The sequence below is a fragment of the Lipophrys pholis genome (genome assembly GCF_963383615.2).
Source record: "Lipophrys pholis genome assembly, chromosome: 2".
Taxonomy (NCBI): domain Eukaryota; kingdom Metazoa; phylum Chordata; class Actinopteri; order Blenniiformes; family Blenniidae; genus Lipophrys; species Lipophrys pholis.
In genome coordinates, this window is record NC_137636.1 from 7798448 (window position 1) to 7822649 (window position 24202).

General features: G+C 39.8%; 2 protein-coding genes across 9 annotated transcripts in view; one reads left to right on the forward strand and one right to left on the reverse strand.

Annotated features, from left to right (window-relative positions):
- Positions 1-19512, reverse strand: part of cdkl5 (cyclin dependent kinase like 5) — a 47209-nt gene extending 27697 nt beyond the window's left edge. For 3 of the 4 annotated variants that reach the window (XM_080490026.1, XM_080490024.1, XM_080490023.1), the window contains exons 1-3: positions 19365-19508; positions 15293-15644; positions 8397-8431 (exon numbers count right to left, since the gene is read on the reverse strand). In XM_080490026.1, coding sequence (XP_080346152.1) covers positions 8397-8431; positions 15293-15329 — 72 coding nt within the window. In that variant the 5' untranslated portion in view covers positions 15330-15644; positions 19365-19508. Of the gene's footprint in view, positions 1-8396; positions 8432-15292; positions 15645-19364 lie in introns of all 4 variants that reach the window. The other variant, XM_080490025.1, reaches the window with a different exon arrangement.
- Positions 19513-22857: 3345 nt separating this feature from the next.
- The window catches only part of scml2 (Scm polycomb group protein like 2), a 30288-nt gene continuing 28943 nt past the window's right edge, over positions 22858-24202 (forward strand). Inside the window, exons 1-2 of one of the 5 annotated variants that reach the window (XM_080489139.1) lie at positions 22880-22926; positions 23008-23201. In XM_080489139.1, the coding sequence (XP_080345265.1) occupies positions 23072-23201 (130 nt within the window). In that variant the 5' untranslated portion in view covers positions 22880-22926; positions 23008-23071. Of the gene's footprint in view, positions 22965-23007; positions 23202-24202 lie in introns of all 5 variants that reach the window. The other 4 variants (XM_080489142.1, XM_080489140.1, XM_080489143.1 and 1 more) reach the window with 4 other exon arrangements.

Here is a 24202-nt window from a genome sequence, read left to right on the forward strand (position 1 = left end):
TGTTTCCTCGATTTCACCGTGGAGTGGTTGGAAGAAGCGGTGAGCCGCGGCGAGCAAAGAACAAGATGACGTTGTCTTCTTGTGGCTGAATGAGGAGGAATTATACTGGGGAGAATACAAAGAAAGCTCCATGCAGCTCGTCAAATATAAGCTGCAGACTTACCAACATGCACGTTTTAAAAAAGTTATTTTTACTATAGTTTCAAATCAAGACAATGATGTTGAGATTTCTTCATCAGTGCTCATTTCTACTCTATATCTTACATATCAAAAATGATTACACTTCGATTTCAACATAGTATTAGCAGGAACTCTAATATTCACTGCCTTTTTTTCTTTTAAATAACTTTTTTCCCATTGTCGCAATAAACCGTGTCAAAGGTGTTTAATGCACCCAATGTTTTGCTTTTTTACATAAAAGAAGCAGGTGTGGATGATAATAATGAATCAGGGCTTTTAATCAGTGGTTATTAAGATTTAAGCTCATTATGTTTGAATGTTTCTGTAATGTGCATCAACTAGTTACAGTGCGATATTGATCGTGTCCTCTACTGAGATAAAGTGAGCTGTTTCACTTTATATGGAAGGAAACCAACTTTAGTTTGACTCAGATGTACAGAAATATAATGGACAGGCTCACCTTTGAAAAAATGATTGAGCCTCACTGCTCTAGACTTTAGTCTCCACATTATATATAGTTTGAATGGAATAGTTGATTTAATAACTGTATTTTTTCCAATCTTGTTATTTTTCACCGAATCATTCAATTTTGTGATAAATCACCATGACAGTTTCCATGATGTGTCTCTGCTGTTTTGTCTCTCGTCTTTCGGGGTTACTCACTCTCTGTCTCGTCGGGATAAGGAAGCTGCAAGACAGTAAATCCTTGGTTTATACTGTATCTTTGCCACATTTCGCATTTGGCTTTAAAGTAATTTTCCATCTGTGCACGGAGCAGCCAGTAACTCAGCGGAGCCGAAGGGATCCTTGTCTCCTCTGTCCCGCTGTAATTCTGACAATCACGCCGCAAATAAAATGTTCATGTCATAAATTAGGAAACAATGCTCCAGTGTTTGTTTTCACTCACGAACTACTGTTGAACGGGAAACATTTGTCTCACAAATGCAGCCCTTAACTTTAGCAAACAAAGAGCCTCATCAGAGCACAAACACTTAAGCCTTCGCCACACAACAGACTGACATCTTTGGAAAACCAGACGCGGCAAATGTGAAAGCCAAGTTCCTCATTCACAGTCAGTCGCTTTCTGCATTTTAATACGTCTGATATGTCCTTTACTTGAGCTTTTATCTGCCTCTGTTAGGCTGCAGCTTCCCCTCTTGTTCTGGTTACCATGTCACTCTGCTCATGTCTCCAGTATGCACGCGTTTGCATACTTAGAACTTTACTCATTCTATATAATTCATGGCTCTTTGAAAATTTCATGAAACACTGCACTGAAAGAAATAGGACCAATATAGGGCCTACAATGAATGAAACATGCACAAATGGCACGGCGAATGGATCATATAGAGTAGGCAACAACAGGAAAACCCCAAGCACTCTGAGTACTCACTTCATAATATATCAACTCCTTCTTAAATCAGAAACAAATCCGGTCCGGTTTGACAGCAGTTTAGTTTCAATTCCTGTTGTTGTAGGTGGGAACACCTCAGATTAAAGAGCTGCCAAGAACAGCAACGGTTGATTGTGGACATGCTTCATATTCACATAAATCAGTAAACTAATGGACTCAAATTGAATTACAATAAAGTCAGTTCTCTTGTCTCATTCCTGCTGCAACTGTCACTCCTCCTACAGGAGTCCTTTCTCACTCTGATTGTGTGACGTTAGGTGTTTTTCACAAATAGATTATGTTCAAATGTGCAGACAGAAGGAAGGATAGCAAATCGGACTAAAAATGTCATTCTGTAACAGAACATGCCGCTTCGTCCCCACAGATGAATCACTTCACTCCCCACGCTCAACTTTGAAAATTGTATAATTGTCCCCTTAAATCTCAGGTCACCAGGAAGTAGTAGTAGTGTGTGTGTGTGTGTGTGTGTGTGTGTGTGTGTATGACAGTGACCATATTTTGATTTGCAAAACGGAGGAAATTTGGCCAGGCCCCAGTGTTTCTGAAATGATGTTTGAAGTTTTCACAATCCTTTCAGAGTATACCTCCTTTCAGTTTAATCCTTTCAGAGTATACCTCCTCTGTACGGATAGAAAATGTGGTTATAGAACAAAATAATATGTCTTTAAGCCAAACACAAGAAATCAGGTATGGCTTCTCAAAGGTCACTCTTCAATCGCTCTTCAAATATCAATGGCACAAAAATAACTCATAATTCACACGCACGCATCTTAAGGGAACTTCGGACAAATGTACAGGGAAAGATGAGTGATCGAACCTGCAACCTTGCATTGCAACGTGACCCACTCTACAAACTCAGCCACGCTGAGCCAATGCCCCGTTCGGATTGAAAACCAAAAGCCAACAAAAGAATCTCCTGTTTTTTCAAGTCTCACTGGACAAATAAAGTAATTTTACAACCATTCGCTGCTCTGATGTCTGCGCCTTTTGTCTGTGAGCAGAATAGAGTCGCCACAAAGCCTCTTGCTATTCTGTAAAGCACAACACTGAAGCAATGACTGGAGTTTGGTCACCTTTGATATACAGCCCGGTGGGTTTGTATGTAGTGCGCTGATAAAAAAACGTTTTGACACAATCCTTTTCCTTTCACCTCAAGGGTCATCTTTTTATTGATTGTTGGTGCTGTTTTGCCGCATCAATTAATGGGTCGTCAACACAAATGGTTGACAAATGCTTGTGCAAGTTAATTTATTCATTCAGATTTCAGGTAGTATTGTACAAAATATAGTCTGGTAAACTGATCAAATGTAAGATAATTTGGCACAAATTGCTTGATGCTGTTTCAATTATCATAAGAAGAAACAGTGATTGTCAGCAGTATTACAAGGTTTTTGTTTTGTTGTACACTGAAACTGAAATTCACACATCTATCAAATGTTGTTGATAAAGCACTTTTTAATGAGGTAGTCACAATTCAAAATGCTCCACGGGAAGTTATGACAAGACAAAACAAGGAAGGGCATAGAAATGGAAATTAGAAGTCATTAATGGAGAAAAAGTTTTTTTTAAAGATAAACGTAGTTTATTGTGTTTGATAGAAAGATAAGTCAACTGAAACACCTTTAGGGACAACATAAAATATTAACATGCCAAAAACAAAAACTTTGAATTGATTTCGAAATTGGATAAAACTGAAATCAAGATATAAATATACAATATTAGTTTTCTTGCAGGATCAGATCCTCAGGCAGACAAACTTGATTTATTTTCATTACTAAATAGATTTTTCAATGGATTTTCGATTTCTTTTACTGTGCTGTTTATTGGCTTTCTCCTCTCAGCTGCTATACATATATGAGAGAAACTAATCACTTATATTTCTGGCTCCAGCAATGCAATGCGGACCGGGAATTTGTGAGTATGACTCGAGTCAAGTTATTTATATCTATAGCACCCAATTTCACAACTCTCAATTTATCCTTAACACAGACTGGCGTTAAAACACATACAGTAAAGACTGCACACAGTTTAGATCTCAGTCAGGTTTTCCTGATTGTATATGAAAACACAAAATGGTTTACAGTTTGTCTTTAGATGCTTTACTGAGAAAACGGAAACCCAGCTGAGGAAGGGTGTATATTCAACACAACAACACAAAGCAAAATACAAAAAACAAATGGTGAACTAATGAGAAAAAGATTCTTCAGTAGAGGGTAAACACATTCATGTCCTCCTCTGTTTCCTCTCAGTACAACAAAAATCCTCACCAAGCTTCATTCCATTAAAAAAAAAATGAATGAATGAATGAATGAATGAATGAATTAATTAATCAGTTTAACTCATCGAGTCTTATAGCTCAATTGAAGGGTCGTCCCAACATCACAATCATCGCGATGCACCGCATGTATCACACAGACATATACTGTATGAGTAGACTCTCTCCAGTTCCTTCACTTCTATTGAGGAAAGTCTTTACAAGAATAAATCCACTGAGATCCATGGACATGTTGTACTCACAGATGTTTAGCTTGGTCTTTCCACAATGACGACTGATTTCAAACAATGAGCATACTATAAGAGTGCGTCTCGCGTGGCACCCAGACCGGATCTATCAATTAATCTTTCTCCCTATATGATGAATAAAAAACCTATCACCTGTGCTTTCACTGCTTTTCTCACTGAGATTAAACTGGCCATTAACATCACTCTGTGAATGAAGGTAATTTTAATAATTGCTGTAATCTGTCTTTAACCCCATTCTGATATTTGATTGACGTGGGACACCAGTTTAGTATCACACATCACAAAATCATTGAATTAAAACGTGTTTTTGGACGTAGGTTGCATTTATGTGTATCCATCCATCACAGCACAGTCAGTCCAGTAAATGCATCATACAGATTGTGAGATTTTAAGACTCCTTTATGTTCATAACAGTGTGATGTAAATTACAAAAAAAAAACATTAATGCCAGAAGCTCATCATCAGCAGTTTCACGCACTGAACTTTTCTCAAACAGTCCCAAAACACACACACACACACACACACACACACACACACACACACACACACACACACACACACACACACACACACACACACACACACACACACACACACACACACACACACACACAGTAAACAAGGTTTTGTGCAAAGTTAAGCTAAAAAGAATATCCCCAAGCAACTTAATGATTTGTAACTCAGAGCACAGTAGTTTCAGAATATTGCTTCCGTTTGACAAACACGCCATAGAAACAGCATGTTGAGGACAATACAACATTGGAATACGAGCCGGGAACCATGGATGAGTCACACCAGCCTTGTGCTACTTTCATGCATAACAAGTACGTTAATGGCATGAATTTAAATCGTTTGTGAAAAGCCACCACTGGAAACCCCATGATGGACCACTGTTCCTCTTCTGAGAACATTCAGGTCATGCTGTGATGATGGCAGTCTCATTGTAGGTCTGTGCCATCATGTGACTGATACGGGTACAAGTACCCACTGCTGGTGACATTATAATCTGCCATTAAGTGTGACGTTGACAGTATTTATCACTCTGAAATGATTTATGTCTAATTGCAAAATTCATTTGGTTTTATGACGATAGAATGAAGATTATCAGCATCAGTTGACTACATAGTTGATGGAATCGATTCATGAAGCCATTATACACTTAAAAACACAGAATCTTGTGGAATTGGCAGATGTTATGCAGTATAAAAAAAAAAAAATAAATACGTGGGAAAATTTCACGATTTCCAGAAAAGTTTAAAATACCTGTCCAGCAGAAACTTTTTAACAGGTCAGACTTTGCCGTCACCAAATCCGGCTAAGTGAGTGCGAGCCTTGTTGCCTCGTAACCAAACCCCAAATCTTCACGTTGACTGGAGTTACATATACGAAATACATTATAAAATGTATAAAGTCAAAACAAAAAACGTATGATAAGCTAACTGTGTCAAAAAAAAACCCAACCCAAAACGTTCAGACACACAGTAGAATCTTTCAGTGAGAATAAATTGTCTTAAGTTGACTTTTTTAATGTAAAAAAAAAAAAAAAAAGGATTTGGAAAGAAATCTATCTGAATTTAATGATAAATAAAAAGGATTTCATGGAGCTCTGTAATCTGGCCAAACAATGATTTATGGTGAACACTATATTTGTTGTCACTGACAGTATTTTAACATTCAGATTTCAGATTTAGATTTTTTTTAAAAAGGAGCAATGCATATTAATGAACATATAATTGTAAATATGTAAATAGCCATGGCTAATTTACATCTTCAGTCCCTTAGCAACAGAATAACAGCAGCAGCAGGAGGATATTAAAGTGCAATGTCATAAGAGGGAAATATCTAAGATTATATAGTGTAAAGTGGTTTGTGTTGCGCATCATTCTTTTCCACAGTATTTCACTTTGTGAATTGTTGCTGATGTTGACCTGAAACCCTGTTTAACAAAAATGGAATAAGGGTGTCAACAATACTAAGTTAATAAAATAAAATAAGTTTGCTGGATTGTGCATGAATACGTTTGAAAACAGACACAGATATATACATATGTCTTTGCATAGTGTCATTTGTCAGAGGCATCCCGATGCAAATTGAACGAGGTCAACTAAACTAGTCTGCTGGACCTGATTCAGTTTGCATTGAAATGCAGATATATAAAGTGTGTGCACAGTTCAGGTGAGGCCACAAATACAACTGGTTTACGAAAAACACAAAAGGGTGCAGAGGGGAAACTATGCAGAACAGTCAAACGCATTTTTATGTCAATTCATAAAATGCTACAGGGATGATGCATTTTTGTTGGAAGTAGGAGGTTTGTGTTTTTCATGACTGGTTTTGTGAATTTTTGAAGTCCGATTACAATCACCAGAAATAAAAAGCTATGTTCAGCTTGACTTCACACATCACCACTGCTGAGCATGAAGCTTCCTACATGTAAGTTGATTCATGATTTCTTCTTTGGAAACCTATTCCTCTTATTGCAGAACCTAAAATAACTATGGTTTGATAAATTAACAATTTTGAAAATATGGGGAACAATAGTTTGCATGAAGGTTTGCACAACCCCTTCAGTGGCATTCAGCCACTAGTTTACAACCATCGACAGACAGAAGCTTAATAAACCATGAGAGTAGTTGGTCTTGATGCATTTGATGTATAACACAATGTAAAAATCTACTGAGTAGGTGATAAACTGTTTATTTCAGGAATGTAACAAAAGACCCATTGAAAAAGAAAATCTCACTTCACGATGATTGACTGGAAATGAAAAGTGTAATTTTATTGCCAGGGTTTAAGTGTCACTCCTATGGAGCTGTATTCCGTACAGCTTTTTCATAATATTTGCAACTCTCTGCAAATTTTCATCATCTGCTCATGTGCCTACAGCTGGTGAACCTGTCAACTCTCTGCAGCGCGGAGGTGCTCACATGTGCCAGAAAACAAACTACTAAACACAGCCTCATAATTCCTCACACACAATCATCTTCACGTGCAAACACACAGCCATCTTTTGTGCATTCATCATAAAGTACTTGCTGGATTATAGGCAGAAAACTGTGCTGTTTCCTTTTGCTGTAGAACAGCAAACATGTGGCTCTGGGGCCGAAGCTGGGCGAGTCTTTTGATTAATGTAACTGCCGCCATTCAATCCGGGTCACGGTTTACCAAGACTAGCAGACACTACACAACACTGAGACCTGGAAATGAAGAGTGATAAGGTGCTACCTTTCTCTTTGTTAGTATCATATCCTTATGGTTGAGTTTGTGAAAACATGCACACTGAAGGCTGCAGGAATCATTGCAGCTTAACAAGGTGTCGTTATTTTTTGTTGCCAACATTCGTCTGGAGGAAAACAGTGTGGCAGATAGGATTCAGACTGCATTCACTCTGTTCTATATTATATGTGAAAATCTGGTTGTCCACAGCAATTCTTTTTAAAATAAGGGCAAATAAAATCAAGCATTTTTTTTATTTTCTTGGTGTTTCTTTGCACTGAAACTTGATAAGATTTGATTTAGGAATGATCACAGAGGCAGATGGGGGCTTGGTAACGTTCAAAAACAGAATTCTTCTCAAAATGAAGCAACAAAACAAATTAGAAAGGGACAAGCAAAAACCGGCGGAAAATAAAAGATCTAAACCGGATGAACAGACGTACCAACAAACCGACAGGACATAAAAAAAACCACAGGAAGTGAGGAGACGACGAGGCACAACTCATAACACTTTATCAGGGTGAGCGAGACCAGAGGACGAGACATATTAACACAAACATGAAACTAAATATGAGCTAGAAACTAAAACCAAAAGCATAACAGACGCAGAACACGAGGAACTGAGAGGGAATATGGAGGAAACAAAACACCAGGGCCATCGACTCAAGTTCTAGGTTATTCTGCGAGCATTATACTGGTAAGAGTTAAAACAGGGTTATATGAATGAATCTGACACTCCTGCAGCAAAAAGCTGATGAAACCATTTCAATCTGACTGTAACTTTAAGAATGGCAGCAGTTTAAACAACGTGCACATTTGTTTTGGTGTCTTTGCAATTTTGGGATGAGAAAGTACAACAACAAGTTCACCACAACCAAAATATTGCTTCTTTTTTTTTTTGCAGCTTCTTCACAGGTACATTTCATTCCTCCACGTCGTCTGACTGGTGACCCTAAGCCTCGGTGAAAACATCCCGCAATACAAAGACCTCACATCATCACGACTGAAACCATGATTCATTTAATCCAAATGACGGCAGCAGCAATGAGAAATGCTTTCTTACCTTGTGTCTGCACTTGAGCACCACTCCATATGCTCCTGGACAGAGAAAAACAGAGACGGAGGCACAGAATGAGGTGAGGCTGTGATGTGTTGGCGACTTACAACATCTTAATCACGTTTCAGATTCTAGTCGTCAGAAAATCAGGTTGAGAAAAAAACAAAAAAACAAAAACAAGAGCAAAAGGTGAGAAAACACCAGAGAGACGACAGTTAATAGGTGAGGTGGAGGATTACATACTTTCCCACACACTTAACGTACATTTGTGCTTCGAGCTTTGACAAATAATACACAGAGTACCATGTGACTGTCGCTGTCTTTATTTTCACGGAATTCAGTATCTAAGACTCTGACAATCAGCAACGCTGCAGATAATACGCATGTCGGTCTTAGTTTAAGCTTTCCAAGCTTGTTTTATGAATCAAATTATCAAACTAATAATAAAGGTTTTTGCTGCTTCTCTCTATAAATGGCCTGTTTTTGTCACGATGCATTTCGGCTATCGGCACCTCGCCAGAGTCTCACCCACATTCCCTGCTACCCTCTGACTCTGTGGCATCTATCACAAAATGACTTTTTATTTACTTTTATTTTTCTGTGTGAAAAAAGCTCCAATAAGATAAAGCAGCCATGATTTTTTTCTTATCTCTATTCAGCACAAGCCTATAGTAGAGGAATACTGACAAGGTAATTGTTTGATAAGTGGAACAGATTATCCAGCGATTATGTAATTTTATGTATCGACATGATAAGTCAAGAATGAACAGAAAGCTGCATTTTCTTCTTTTTGTTTTTTTTTTCGTTTTTTTAGTAGATTTCGCTCTGAAATTACAGAATCATTTGTGAGTTGTACTGTACAGACCTGTCACTTGCCTTCATGCAGGTGCAGGAATGTTTGTTTTGAATGAACCGTGTCACAATTTGCATGTTGCAACTGTAACAAGATGGAGAAGTAAAAGATGTTTGTGCTATTTTCTCCATACTAAATGACAGGTAAGTGGTTGCAGTTAGAGCACTTCAAAGTGCTGTGACAGGAAGCTTCTCGATGAATTATTGAATATTACAAAACACGAGCAAGTGGGTTAGAAAACACTCCTTTATTTGATAAGTTTGAGGGAAAAGAATCGGTATGTAACTAGTGAGGTGAGAACAGTCACTCAAAGAGGGTTTTTTTTGTTGATTTTTTTTTTTTAAAGCATCAGAGAAATAAAATGTCTCCCTCTGCTCAGCTGTCACCTGAACTTAAAAAACTTAAAATGCACTTAGCAGTTCAGTCACAGACCGCTCGTTGGTTTCTGGATCGTGGTGTGGCAGTGGTCGGCCCCCACAAGGTACAAACTGGAATCAACTGTGTCTCTTTCTGAAATATTACTGAGGCAAAAACACGATTTCACAGTTTAACCAACTCTTGCCAAGTGTTTATTACACGACAAATTTTCAAAGACGCAGATGTAAAGTAGAATTTCTTGAGCGAAATGAGATTAAATATTTAAAATTTGTGGTGATAATGTGAAAATACATTTCCATTAGCCACCAAATCTACACTCACTGACCACTTCATTAGGTTTAGGGACGATTGTGGCTCAGTTGGTAAAGTGGATCGTCTCTTAATCCACAAGTTGTTCATTTGATACCTCATCTTGTCCCGTTTATGCACAGGAGTATCCTTGACAAGAAACTGAACCCCACGTAGCTCCTCATGGCAGCAGCTTGAGTGTGAGTGTGTGTGTGAATGGATGAACATGGCGAATCAAGTGAAGCGTGCTGAGACCGCTCAAGTGGTAAAATGTTCTGAATAAGTTAAGTTTTGTTTTTTGTTTAAAAGTCCGTTACACCTGTGAGGATACAATTACAGCAGCTACAGCAAAATGTTTGTTGAAATGGTGCAAAAAGTGATCATTCTGGTACATGATAGCTATTGAAGGTCGCGCGGCGGCACAGTGGTTAGTTTTCTGGCCTCACAGCAAGAAGGTGCAGGTTCAAATACCGGCTGAGCCTTTCTGTGTGGAGTTTACATGTTCTCCATGACTGTGTGTGGGTTTCCTCTTACAATGAGGTTAATTGGTGATCCTAGATGTGAGTGTGTGTCTCTGCATGTTTACCCTGAGATAGACTGGTGATCCATCCAGGGTGCATGCTACCCTCACCCATCTCTGGATGGATGGATGGATGGATGGATGGATGAATGGATGGATAGCTATTGATCAATGGAATGGTATGGTATGGTGGCAGGTGTTGTAATGTATTAACATTGGAAGGTGTTCCTCTTGGCCCTTCACATGTATGTATCAAAGTATGAAATAAAATGTTCACATTCTACAATTAATGTTAATGAACTGTTGATTAATAGTTGTACAAACACTGATCACTTCAAGAGCAAATTCAGCAAAGTTACTGACTTTCATACACAAACATACACAACACATTGTTGTTTTTCTCTAAAATCTCCCATTGTTTGGCTGAAGTTGTTTGCACATCTTACTGTTTGATTAATGTTTGCTGACAAGCGAGGCTCTAGATCAGTTAGTGAGAATTATCAACAGTACAATAAACACTGTCATCTCACATTACAGTGAAGCATGATTGCATGTCCATCCAGCTCAGTCAAATCAGTTCTGCTGGCTGCAGCAAATAACGGCTGCCAGCATGAAGGACTTGGAATACCTCAACTCAACTCAAAGCTAAACTTCATAGTTTGTCCTCATTTGTTACTTTAAGTGGCCAGTCATCTGTATTATTGCTGATGTCATTAATCAAAAAACAAGCAGCCATTAATCTTATGCACAACAAACACATGCGGAAGCATTCACACATGATGCATATGGTTTTGATACCAGAAATTCAAAAAATTCAAAAAATTCTGCAGAGGTGAATGTTATGACAAATGTTTGATGACCTTCAGTCTAATCTTTTCTATTGTTTTAAAAGTAGCTTAACCATGCATAGAATCTAATAATCTGAAGAAAACACACATCATTGCTATCCAGGGAAATCTATACCATGAAATATTTCAGTCCTCACAGCTGCAAAGTGATATCCATTCCAACTGTGTCTTCCTGCTCTTCTGATCTGACACTGCTTCCTGCAGAAGGACATTTATCTTCACTTTTCAAAGCATGACATGTGACTGTTCATCCATATGCTTTCTGAACTTCTAAACTGGCACTGTGAGTTATTGCTTGGGTAGATTTAAGTGGGAATAGCTGATTTCTGGTTACTTATAGGTCCCACAGTGTGAAAACCGTGGACAACTGTTTGCAGATCTCAATCGTGGAAAGCTACTGTGATGATGTCGGTCCACAGAGAGATGCACAGAGCGACCTCAACACTGCTCGATGTACAAATGTCATTGTGGAAGAAAATATGAAGCTAGCAAGCTACACAACTAAATAAAGAATGTAGTCAGTTTATTAATTTGTCACTCAATAAAGTGCGGAAAAGAGGAACATGGTATTTGATCTCAATACAATTTGAAAAATAAAGACAGAAACCAGCTTGTAACACTGCATTTTGAGAATTAAATAAGTTCCTCTTATGCCTTAACAGCATAGTGTTGCCCTTTTGGCAACAAACCACATTTCTGGCCCTGACACAGTCCCTAACCCTTGCCTCTTTTTTAATACGTCACAGGATATGTTTCTGTCCAAGAAAATCAGGGTTGGAATTGGTTGCGGGATTTGGACATTTCAGGAAGAAAAGTTCACCGAGACACAGTGATACCAACACCTAAGTTTAAAACTACATTTTCCCACTGTTTAATAGAAATAACTTGATGAAATAACATGTGGAGAAGCACAAACATGTAAAAAAGCACATGAGATGGTCCAAATATGTTTTTTATTTCTGTTTGTATACTAAATTTGCATTTTCGAAATTGCAGATGCCACCTCAATGCAATTATACAAATTTTTGGAGATGTGCTAGACTGGACAATGAGCCACATGCTCAATGATGTTGATGTATAATCTACTAATAATTATAGGAAATGGATGCAAATACATTTACGGCCTCAGTGACGAGGTAAAAGGTCAGGTGATAATTGGAGCTCAAAATAATATGTGAAATATATACATATGCCTATATGTGCTCATGTTTATTTGTGTATGAGAAAGTACTTATATGTGTGATGAATGCATACAGAGAAGCATGTGATCCATTCAAATGTTTTGTGTCCTTCTTTTCTTTTCCAAGCAGAAGGACCAGTGCATGATAATGAATCTGCTGAAGAGGATGAAGAGGAAAATGACGACAAAGAGGAAAATGAAGATGTATCTTCCACACCAGAGTCTGGTATTTCACAATGACCCAGATGGAGAAGATCCACCAGTGCCAACTTCAATGAATATCCAGAATAGCAGGGAAGCCGTGCAAGATCAAAAGATATTCGATTCCCTCATCAATACTCCCAAGACGTTTTTTTTGAGGGGGGGGGGGGTTCTCCAAAAGATTTGTTATTGAAATAATTTCAAAGCAGTCAAATTTGTATGCTATACAGTGTGACAACCGACAAACCCCTAAACCGCACAACTAAGGAACGAGAATAATTCCTGTGTACTGTGGTCCACGTCACTATTGATTACCAGCCGCCTAAACATAAAGCCAGCCAAGTGTTCCAGGTAGCTGACACCATGAATATGAATCTGTGGCAAGCTGTCAAGAAAGCCCTGCACGTCAATAACAAAGAAGCAGGAAAACAGGATCATTCAAAGGGTGACGCAAAGGGACAGCAAAATATAAGTGCCTGAAATGCAGTGTGCATCTCTCATACCCAAAAGCAACTCCTTCCTGAGGGTCCATACAAAAAAATTACTTTGTGGCTAAACTTAATATGTTTTACCTTTTTAAAATAGAAAGAAACCCCATAGAAGTTAAGGTAAAGACTAATGACTTTTGCGTGGGTGAGAAATGACCCAAGACAAAAATGTAGAACGGCAAGCTACAGTGATGGTTCCTATCACTGTGGGAAAGCGGCTGGCCTTGGGTTGCAGGTTTAGTCACTCCACAGAGAAGATTCCGAGGGAAGATATAAAACTGTACAGAGATGCATTCTCACACAGAAACTACAATAGATCTCATTTGGGATTCTGTGATGGACTGCCAGTCTATCCAGGGTGGTTCCTGCCCTTTACCTGATCTTATCTGGAATGACTCCAACATGACCCTAACTTGCAGTACGGCTAGACGATGGATGAGTGGAGAGATTTAATGAATTTGTGGGTTTCAGAAGTGCAAATAAAATACCTACAATGGTAATGGATGATACTGTTAAAAGAGAGGGGTTTTTTGGACACTGCTTGGCATCACTGATAGAGATGATCCTCACCTTACAGCACATTGTTATATTTGCCTTTCTCCTGGAGAGAAACTGCCCCACCCACACTCAGTCAGCGGCTACGTAACTTAATGTCCTGCCCCAAACTGGAACTGTCAATTGCTCCAAGAAGAAATTTTATAAGACCTGGGAACCCTTTCTGACATACGGTACTTTCATACTACCATCCATCTTCTATACCGCTTATCTTGTTCAGAGTCGCAGGGTTTCATCATAGTCAAACAATGTCATGTGAAATATTATGTGTCCCAACATCTGCCCTCAATTGTAGTAGTAACTGGCTCCATGATCTACCACCTGTTTTTTTTTTTCTACTTCACTTTTTCCATTCACCCATTTCTGTGTAATTTAATGTAATTTAATCCAAATTTTGTGGGCAACTTTAGGGGCCGTCGTGTGTGTCTGTGTGTGTGTGTGTGTGTGTGTGTGTGTGTGTGTGTGTGTGTGTGTGTGTGTGTGTGTGTGTGTGTGTGTGTGTGTTTGCATTGTGATAGACTGGGGACCTGCTCCCCCTGTCCCAAAATCTCAAAATGGGTGCAGAGAGTTTAAAAGATGGATGGAAAGCCTGAATAAATTAAGTAAACATTTTTAAGGAACAGAGACAATAACTGTAAGAAACCAGCCACACAAGGTTATGTATGACACTGTGTCGTCAGCTTATTAAAAAAGTGGTGAATATTGGATCATAGGAGCTGCAATCAGAATCTGCTGTGTCTGTGTGAGCTGGACTGGCTCCGCCCACACATGTCCATCTTGGGAAGAGAAGGAAGGACTTCCTCTTGTGGTGCCATGTGCCAGAGCAGAGCCTTGATTGGGATTGGCTAAACCCCTGATGACACTACATAGGGTTTGATTTCTGATTGGCTCATTGGAGCAACACACTTTTTAAAAATGTATACAAGTCAGGCAGAGAGATGACAGACTTGCTTCACTTCTGGGGTGTCATTCCCAGGTATGAGGTTGCATATTACTGTTGGAAAACCATTTGAAAGTGAATTTTGCATAATATGACCCCTTATAGACATTGGGTACACATGGAGAACAATTGGAGTTTATCAAAGGTGTAAATATAAATCAGAGAGCAGAGAAACATCTTACAAAAATCTGATGATGCTTTCCAGAGAAATACAAGCAGAAAAATGAATCTAAAAACAAATTAAAGGTCAATCTTGTCTAAAACTATGATTCACAAAGGTCCCTTAAAAAAAATCTCTAAAAAGAAGTAAAGTTGTGATTTTCCTTGTGAGGTTGGCCTTGAAGAATTACACTATGCTCCATGGCAAGCTTCCAAACTTCTCACGATGCACACAAATGCCGTTCAAATACAACTGTACTTCATCAAAAACACTAATCCCCTCAAAAAGGTAAATAGGACACATATGATCTGACCACAGCTATGAATACTTTTCAGCTCTGCAGTGGTAAACAAACTTAAAACATTAAACCAGATAAGACCTTTGAGTGCTGAAAGACCCAGATCACCAGCTTCAAAGTTGTTGGTTAACAGTACATACAGTCTTCAGGTTTAGCAAACATGCTGTAAAAACTGAAGTGTGAAACGACCCACCTTCTCCCACAATGCCAAGGACTTCAAACTTATTCATCACATCACCGAGGGTGGGGGCTCCTCCAGCAGGTGAAATAGCTGCGCTTTAGCGAGGAGACTCCACCTTTGACCGACGGCTGAGGGAGTGAACTGAGGACTCCAGGACAAACACAGCGAGCCTCTGACCGAACCCCATCATTACTCCACCTCCTGTGTCCTCTTCACTCTCCGGCTCTCTCAGACGTCCTTTATTTTTTGTAAAACGTCGGCTTCATTTATTAGTGAATTTGACTTCAAGCTGCTTCACACGTGTTTCTATTCCATGCCCCAATATCTGTCTTGTCCTTTCATCCCAAAGTCCACACGGGCATGCCTGAAACACAAAACACAGGGGTGTTAAAATATATCACAAAGGGGGTCACTCCAAGGTCCAACATCCCATGATTCCTTGCGTGGACTGGAGCATGCTTGTGGGATTTCTGACGCAGATGGTGGCTGTAACTGGGACATGAAGATGCACAGAAATGCAGCATTTCCTTCAGGACACGTTTTAATCATGGATGACTTAAGCATGACTTCCACACATTTTTTTTTCATCCCGTCCCACACACACCGACCTGCAGTATGCTGCGAGAGCGACAGGCTGCAGTGGATGTATGAAGACTAGCACGGTTAAAGCCCAGCCTAATCTGGACAGGACTAAAGTTGTAGTTTGCTGTCAATCAGTTGCTCCACCACTTTGATCCAGATTGAAATGTGTCAATAATAACTGCATACTGTCATGAAATTTAGCACGGACCAGGCTGATTCCCTAACGTTTCCTCCAGCAGCACCGGGAGAATGGCATTTTTGTTATTTATCAAATTGTCTTGACAGCCGTTGGATGGATTGCCATACAATTTGGCACCGATATCCACGGTAAGAGGTGGAGAGAGACTATTCATTCCAACTTTCAATGCAGCACCATCAGGTCAGAGTTTTTACTTTCCCAGCAAAGTATTGCACCATTTATTAAATGTACCATTACAATTATTAGTAGAAGCTTTGATATGGGATTTATTTCGATTTTGGCTGCACCTTTTCCATTTTGTCACCGGCTGAGTGGTTTTGGTGATGGATCGACTACTCATGATGTTTCCTTGGCAATAAATTTCACTGACTTATAGACACTCCCTGGGCAGCAAGACGGTGTGTTACTTAACATTGTTTTCCTCAATCAGAAGAAAAAGGCTCAGAGTTGAATTACTTGTACAGTTTCCATGTTCTCTCTGAGAAATTGTGTTTTTTTTGTTTTTTTTTGGTATTTCATTTCCTCCCACATTCAGAAGCAAGGCATGTTAAGTTTAATGGATGGCTCTAAATTTTTCATATGCGTGTGTCGTCTGCCTACTGAGTAAAGACTGAGTTGAGCAGGCTTCCTGTTCAGGATGTATGTACTCTTCCTCTCATCCACTGTCACATGGGATTGGCTCCAGACACTGTGAACACCCACTGCAGTGCGAAAATGATTTCACATGACATTGTCGCTCAAACTGTATTGACCTTGTGATTAAATACAGTTGTTGAATCTGAATTTGAATGTATAATTCAAAGTTATTCTCTTCATATCTCATGTCACATCACTACAAATTGTGGACAATTAACATGCTTAATTGTTATGGCTGCCATTCAATTGTCTCCTGAATTTTAGCTCAAAACACTGCTTTCTCGGGGGAAACCCCTTTTCAGCACATGTAGAAAACACAAACGATGTCGTCTTCAAGACAAATTGGAATCTTTATGAGTACCATCCATGAGTACCACCCTGGTTACCCTCTGTTACGTATGTTACTGTGTCGGTATGTTTCCTGTCGTACTAAAGAGTTTTGGATTTTGGGAATCATGAATATAAGGATGGCCGTCATAGGAGGAGCGTGGTGCTGAACTGTCGGCGGGAAGACCACAACCAGGCGTACGGCGGAGGACAACGCAGATTGATGAGGCTGCGTGTGGATCCAGCTGAGGTGGTCTCGGACGGAGGCACAAAGCAGGTGTCACTACTGGGGTGAAGTTAAATCGGTTTCAACACCATGGAAGTACAGATCTCCTTTACGTTTTCTTTTCATTTTTTTTTAGCTACAACTAGTGCGCCAACTGGTACCAACAAATGAAACTATAAAATCCCGGGTATTTAAAAGAGGTTTTTTCAGTGGAAACTGTTCAGAGTTCCGATATTTGATTGTGCAGCTCGTGGAATAAATGAGTCATTGTGAATGTTAAACTGTGTGATTATTTGTATGTTTTCCTGGGCCTAACTGGACCTCTCTGCATCATAGGCAGAGTATTATTGGTCAGTTAATGCAACTTTAAAGAAATTAGTAGCTTCCTCAACAAATCAGTCCCCAGGCTAAGAGGAAAGATTCATCGAAGGTGCTCTATATTGGGATTTCATTGGGATTTGATAAGGAGGGCTACATCCATCTTCTACACGGCTTCGCCCATTGCAGGGTGGCGATGTGCTGGAGCCGAGCCCAAGAAAAGTGAGTGCACACGCTCACGTTCAATTTAGGCCATCTAAAGTCACCAGTCAGCCTCAAACACCTGTTTTTTGGACTGTGGGAGGAAACTGGAATACCTGGATAAAAAATGCACATGCACAGGGAGAACATGCAAACGAACTGGGGACTCAAACACATGGTCTTCTTGCCCCAAGGCAAGAGTGCTAATCACTACACCACTGTCTAATATTCTAATTGACTTTTGCTGAATGACAACATTACAGCTGCTGTCTATACTTTATTTGTAGCAGACATTAAAACAAAAAACTGGAAATATGAGAAAATGTAATGTCACCATAACCCAGATGTTATTTTATTTATGAGCTCCTCTTTCCTCCTTTTCCCTGAATTTCCAGCAGGCTACTCTACCTTTATATGCACATTAATTGACGAGAATAATAAAAAAAAGGCTCTGAAGGCTCAGATATCATTCTGTCATACTTCCAAAAACTGACCACGATTATTGAATGCCTCTTTTGTTATGCGAAAGCTGCTGGACTGAAACCATCAGAGCTCCTCACACTATCAGTCCAACTTCTTTTCTATAACAGCAGTGCAAAAGCACTTTAATGTTGATTTGGCTCATGTGCCTGTGTGGGCGTTTTCCTATGCAGTGTGCTCTCCACAGAGCCAAGTCTTTCCAAGGAAGAGATAAGGTGGATGTTAAGGCCATCCATCGCTAGTCATTTAAGGGTATATGGTGCTAACACAAGGTTCCCCTCCTTTGTCTTGAATGTGCAATGAAAGCCTGCAACAAAAGATACACTGTGTCCTGAACTCAAGGGGAAAAGAAATGTTCCTAAAAATGGACACAGCAGTCGGTGTATTGATAAGCAGCTGCTTCTCCTCACATCCAAACGGGAAATAAGGTTGAAACATTCACCGCGTCCTGGATCTATTGCTCGAATGGAGGGATGCGTTTACCTCGCAATAAGCGCCTGTTGGTGTCTGCACTGCAAAGGCAATCTCTGAAAGAAGTGACTTCGGGAGTGTGAATTTAACGGGCAGGCGCGTGCAACACCGAAGTGCGCGCGTGTGCGTGAGGCGAGAGAGAGAGAGAGAGAGAGAGAGAGAGAGAGAGAGAGAGAGAGAGAGAGAGAGAGGATAGTAATGCTGCTCTCTCTGCACCGAAACTGCGTCTCTGCCGTCGCTGCGTTGCGGAGCGCACAACCATTCCTCCGCTGTCCACGCGTTTCTCAGCCTACACAGTAACCAGTGCATACATTATAAGGTAGTCCACTGACCATGTTCACGACAGTGTTGCACAACAAGATCCACAAATAGCCCTTTTTTTTCCAACAACGAGGCATGATTTCACGTATGGAGAGAAAAAAAAGGACCAAATGCACATTTAAACACCCCCTGCTTGTTTTAAGATTTTAATTTACCAATAGATTTGATCTATCGCTTGCGTGAGGTGAGAAAGATCAATATAGCATCATACCCGTGAAAATGATGATGTGGGAAAGACGGAGAAACATCATGTGGAGCGACAAGGGGGAGAAAACCCCCGGGCCGCGTCCGTGCGTCGTGACACGATCAAATATCCTACTCACTCAGTCTCTGGACGGAGATTTGTCCGGATCCGCAGGCATAACGCCGATGACGGGGTGTCAGTGTACCGTCAACAGTTCTTCAGAGGCTCCGTGTTCATAGCCTCAGCATCAGCTGGTTATAGCAGCAAAAATCGTCATTCCTGTGAGTGACGCAGCGGAGAGCCAATAGAAACGGGGAGGTCTGCGCGTTCCAGCAGTGTGTGTATGTATGTATATGTGTGTGTGTGTGTGTGTGTGTGTGTGTGTGTGTGTGTGTGTGTGTGTGTGTGTGTGTGTGTGTGTGTGTGTGTGTGTGTGTGTGTGTGTGGTTGTTTTTTATTTTTTTAACATCCACTGTCAGCTCGGATAAAATAAACTTTGGGATGTAAATGAAAATCAAGCTCATCGTCTGTTTAACATCGCAACTGCGTGAAATAGTCACCCCTCCACTCGTAAGGTGCGCAGCTTTTTACTCACTCAGCTCCTGGAGGTGCTGTTGCGTCTTCCCCTTCGGACAAGTCATGTTCTGTGACTGATTAAAAATCTTCCTGCAGCTCCTCCACACTCACTCTCACCTCCACCTCCCCTTCATGTCTGCACTAATTGGCCGCATGCATTGGATTCACAGACACTGCGTCGACCTGTTTGACAAATAATACAGATGTTTGGATATGAAACGTTGCCTGGCCGCTTCGCGCAAAACGTCGGTGTCATCCAAACACCTCATCTCATATTTGTCCTCTTAAGATCATTAAGGCTCATTATGCAACAACTTCAGCACAAAGTCAAATGAATGGCATCCTTGAAACTGTCTGGAAAAATACAGAAATCACATTTTCGGGGTTGGTTTGACAAAGAGCAGCAGCACTTTGCAGCTTGATGAAGAAAACGTGTTAGGATGTGATGAAAAATGAGAAGAAAACGTACATAATATTCTTATAAATTGGTTAAACTTACTGAAAGTCAACAAGTCGTCATATCCCCCCTCACACACACACACACACACACACCTTTTATTTATTTATGTTTTTAGAAAAGCACAAACCATGTGTCAAACATAAGGCCCACGTGCAAAAAATGACACACCAGAGGGTCCAGTCTGGTCCCGACGGATCTTGCAAAATGCAAAAAGTATCTTTGGCGTTTAGAAATGGAAATTAAGGTTTATTAACTGTGGGTGGCTATTTCAGTGTGAGTAGCAGTGTTGACAAAAAAAAATGTCTCTGATGTTGCTTGCAAAGTAGCAGGTGCACACTGTGATTGTGAATTTGTGAAAACAAGCATGCTGCAGGCTGAAGAACTCATGTGTCTTGATAAGATGCAGGCTTTTGCCTACATTAATCCAAAGAGAAATACTTTTGCAAGAGAGGATTTACGATCTTTTTTTGTCATTCAGACTTACAAAATAGTACAAATTTTTAGTCAATTGGTGATTTCTTTACTTACAAAACCAAACTTGGAGGACATTTTTTGGGGGAAAATTTGTTGAAATTGTACCTCACGTCTCATACAAAGATATTCAGTAAAATCTTCAGCGAAACAAAGAAGGAAACATTTGAAGATTAGTGTTTTTATAGATTGTTATGTGGTTATTTTGATGGATTTTGCGCACTCAAGATCCAATTCAGTATGTCCACTGAACTAAAGACTGTTTAACATCCTTTGTCTGAACCCTATCTTTGGTCTTTGGATATAAATCTATTAGTGTCTTAATTATTGGGATTTTGCACTTTAGTGAGTTATGTGATTTAAAAAAAAAGATTTATTATTGTAATTTTTGTGGTAAGGCTATATTGGTAACTTTACATTAAAATAAGTCATGCATCAAAGTTGACTAGTATGGTTTGAAATACAAATATTGTGTGGAAATGTTGAAAGATCAAATAAACATCTGACAACATTGAACTAATCAAATTTGATTATTTTATTCCATCATGTAAAAGTAAATATCAGCTAAATATACAACTGTATTGTTAATTGTATGACCCATGGAAGGACTATGGATATCAAACATATTGAAGCTATTATCTTTATTATTCCATAATGAAAGCAACTGCTGATTAATGACAAACACAACTCAGTTTTCATCCACAAAATGTGGGTGAGTTGGTTAAATCTTTTTTTCACTTTGCTTTCATTTCTCCCACATTTTTGTTATCTGATTGAAAACTTGCTTATGCATCAAAATGAAAGTCATTTCACTTTGTGTCAGAGACATATTCAATTTAAGGAAAACATTATTTTCATTTTAGGTTAATACTGACCTTTTTCAGTGTGAGTGAAGCTTCCAGTCACACTATCTTTAAAGTGCAATTTTTATATATTTTGCAAAAGACAGCCATGACCAATCATTTTCAACCGAGGAAGTACTGATGCAAAACACAAATAAGAGGAGGGTACATTTAAAGTAATTTGGTCTTTCAGGCATCTGGTTGATAGTTTAGACTATAATTCTTGATAATATACTACATATATTATTTTGCAGACATCACATGCAATGTCACAGTGAAAAGAAACAAACATAGTTTGGGTCTTTGAATTCAATAACTGGTGATAGAGGAAGGTCTTTGTAGACAGTCGAAATGTGCACTTAGAACACATCCATCAATAACACCACTGAAGGACACATGTTAGTAAATTGGCAACTGTCCTTGCATGAGATTCATATCAAATATACAGATCAAACTGTGGGACGGAAGAAACATACATATATCTAAGATATTAGTGCATTGTATTACACATCATGTGTAGGGGTGGATATCAAGCACTAGATGGATGGATAGATAGATAGATAGATAGATAGATAGATAGATAGATAGATAGATAGATAGATAGATAGATAGACTTTCAAAATCCCAAATAAAAAGGCATGCATATTCATAAATAAATAATAATAAATAGCTGCTAATGGTACATATACACCACAAATACAAATCAATAAGAAAAAGTAGAAACAATAAACATAAACATGCAAGTGTACATTTCTTGAAATTGAATTATGCTTGAGTACAATTTCATTCTGTTTTGGTACAAATATTTCCTGATTACACCAACAAGTTTTAACATTGTTGTAGTATTTGCGCTGCATTTTTAGTTTATTCCTTTCATAGAGAGGATCCCTGCTTTATATGTGCATTTGTTTACAAATACAGTTCATTTCGATATATTGTGATCTCGGATATACGTGATATATTCCACATACATGCAGTGGAATTGATTTGAAGTAGTTTATGGTAAATACCTTCTAACCACAGTACTTTTTTTTTTCGCGCAATTACAACTAATCCACCTAATGTGACTGAAGGTACAAATTTCCATGGATGTCACTAAACTGCGTTAAAAACCCAAGGAGAGGCCATCAGTCACAATTGCGTTACGTTTTCGTTTCCGCGTCACCTCTAATTTATTACTAAAGCTCGACATGAAAGAAAATCTTCCTCATTAGAGGCACTAATTAATAATCCCCCCCGTTGTTCCCTTGTGTTATTTAGCTCAGCCTCCAGTGGAAAAATATGAATTACAGCACTGCGCGGTGGACATGCGCGGAGCTGCAGCGAATATGGCGGCGTGCATCCGATAGAAAGTGAGGGCTCTCTCATCAAAAATACCCTGTTTCAAACGGTTGGTACGGCTCATGTCTCATTATTACTCTCGTGTGCTGCAGATGACGGCTTTTCTCTGTCGTGTGTGTTCGGTGCTGCGGTGAAACGCGGTGCTGCTCGCCGCCAATGTGCCCACGCAGCGATCCGATAGCAGAGCGTGTTTATACTGTATCCTGTGCGGACGGAGGGCAGGCTCAGCCACGTTCAACTCCGCGGATCTGCCCCGTCTTTCCGTTTACCGGAGGATCCTGCAGAGGTTTGTGCACAGCTGCTTTATGGGGCGTTTCTTTTAAAAATATTTTTTAAATTTCCGATCCCGCAGCCTTCGGACGATCCGCTTTCAGCGTTAGCAGCGTTTCTTTTTTCGCCCGTGTAAACGAGCACCGTCCCGCCCACAAAATGTGACCATAACCCAAAATGAAAATGCGTCACACACTTTTTTTTTCTCTCTCTCTCTCTCTCTCGCTCTCTCTCTCTCGCTCTCTCTCTCTCTCTCCTTCCCTGCACGTTTTTAATTCAATCTCTTGCCTGTTTAGCCTCTTTTCACCCGGGCATTGACATTTTAATAACACTCATTTGTTATTCATGCTGCTCGGACGCGGGGCGCGCGTTTGGCACACAACTCGTCTCAGGAGATTGACATGACGAAAACAGCTTCGATTTGAGAGAAAAAAGAAAAAAAAAATAGTTGGTGGTAAAAGTTGCGACGATAACCATAAGTTCCCCTGGTGGAGGAGACGCCCTGCAGCGGCTCACGGTGCTCATCCTCCCGGCGGCAGTAACGTGATCTGTGCGCTCTCTGCCTCCAAAGTGTCCTGCTGCTGTGTGCCAGAGGAAGCAGGGCCAGGCCCAGAGGATGATGATGCTCCTCTCTCTCTCTCTCTCTCTCTCTCTCTCTCTCTCTCTCTCTCTCTCTCTCTCTCTCTCTCTCTCTCTCTCTCTCTCTCTCTCTCTCTCTCTCTCTCTCTCTCTCTCTCTCTCTCTCTCTCTCTCTCTCTCTCTCTCTCTCACACACACACACACACACAGCTCACTTCTTGGGCAAGCTGAGGGACTAACTCACTGTTAAAGTTCATATTTTCCAGTTCTTTATGCCTGACCTGCTTGTATCTGGAGCAGAATTGACCGCTTTTCATCGTCTTCTGATTTCTGGTTATTTATTTATGACGCAAAATCGTCACTTCTTTCTTGTTTATTGATGTGGGATCATTTGCTGCTTTGTGATATCTAAAGCTTATGAAACATGTATTGTTTTGG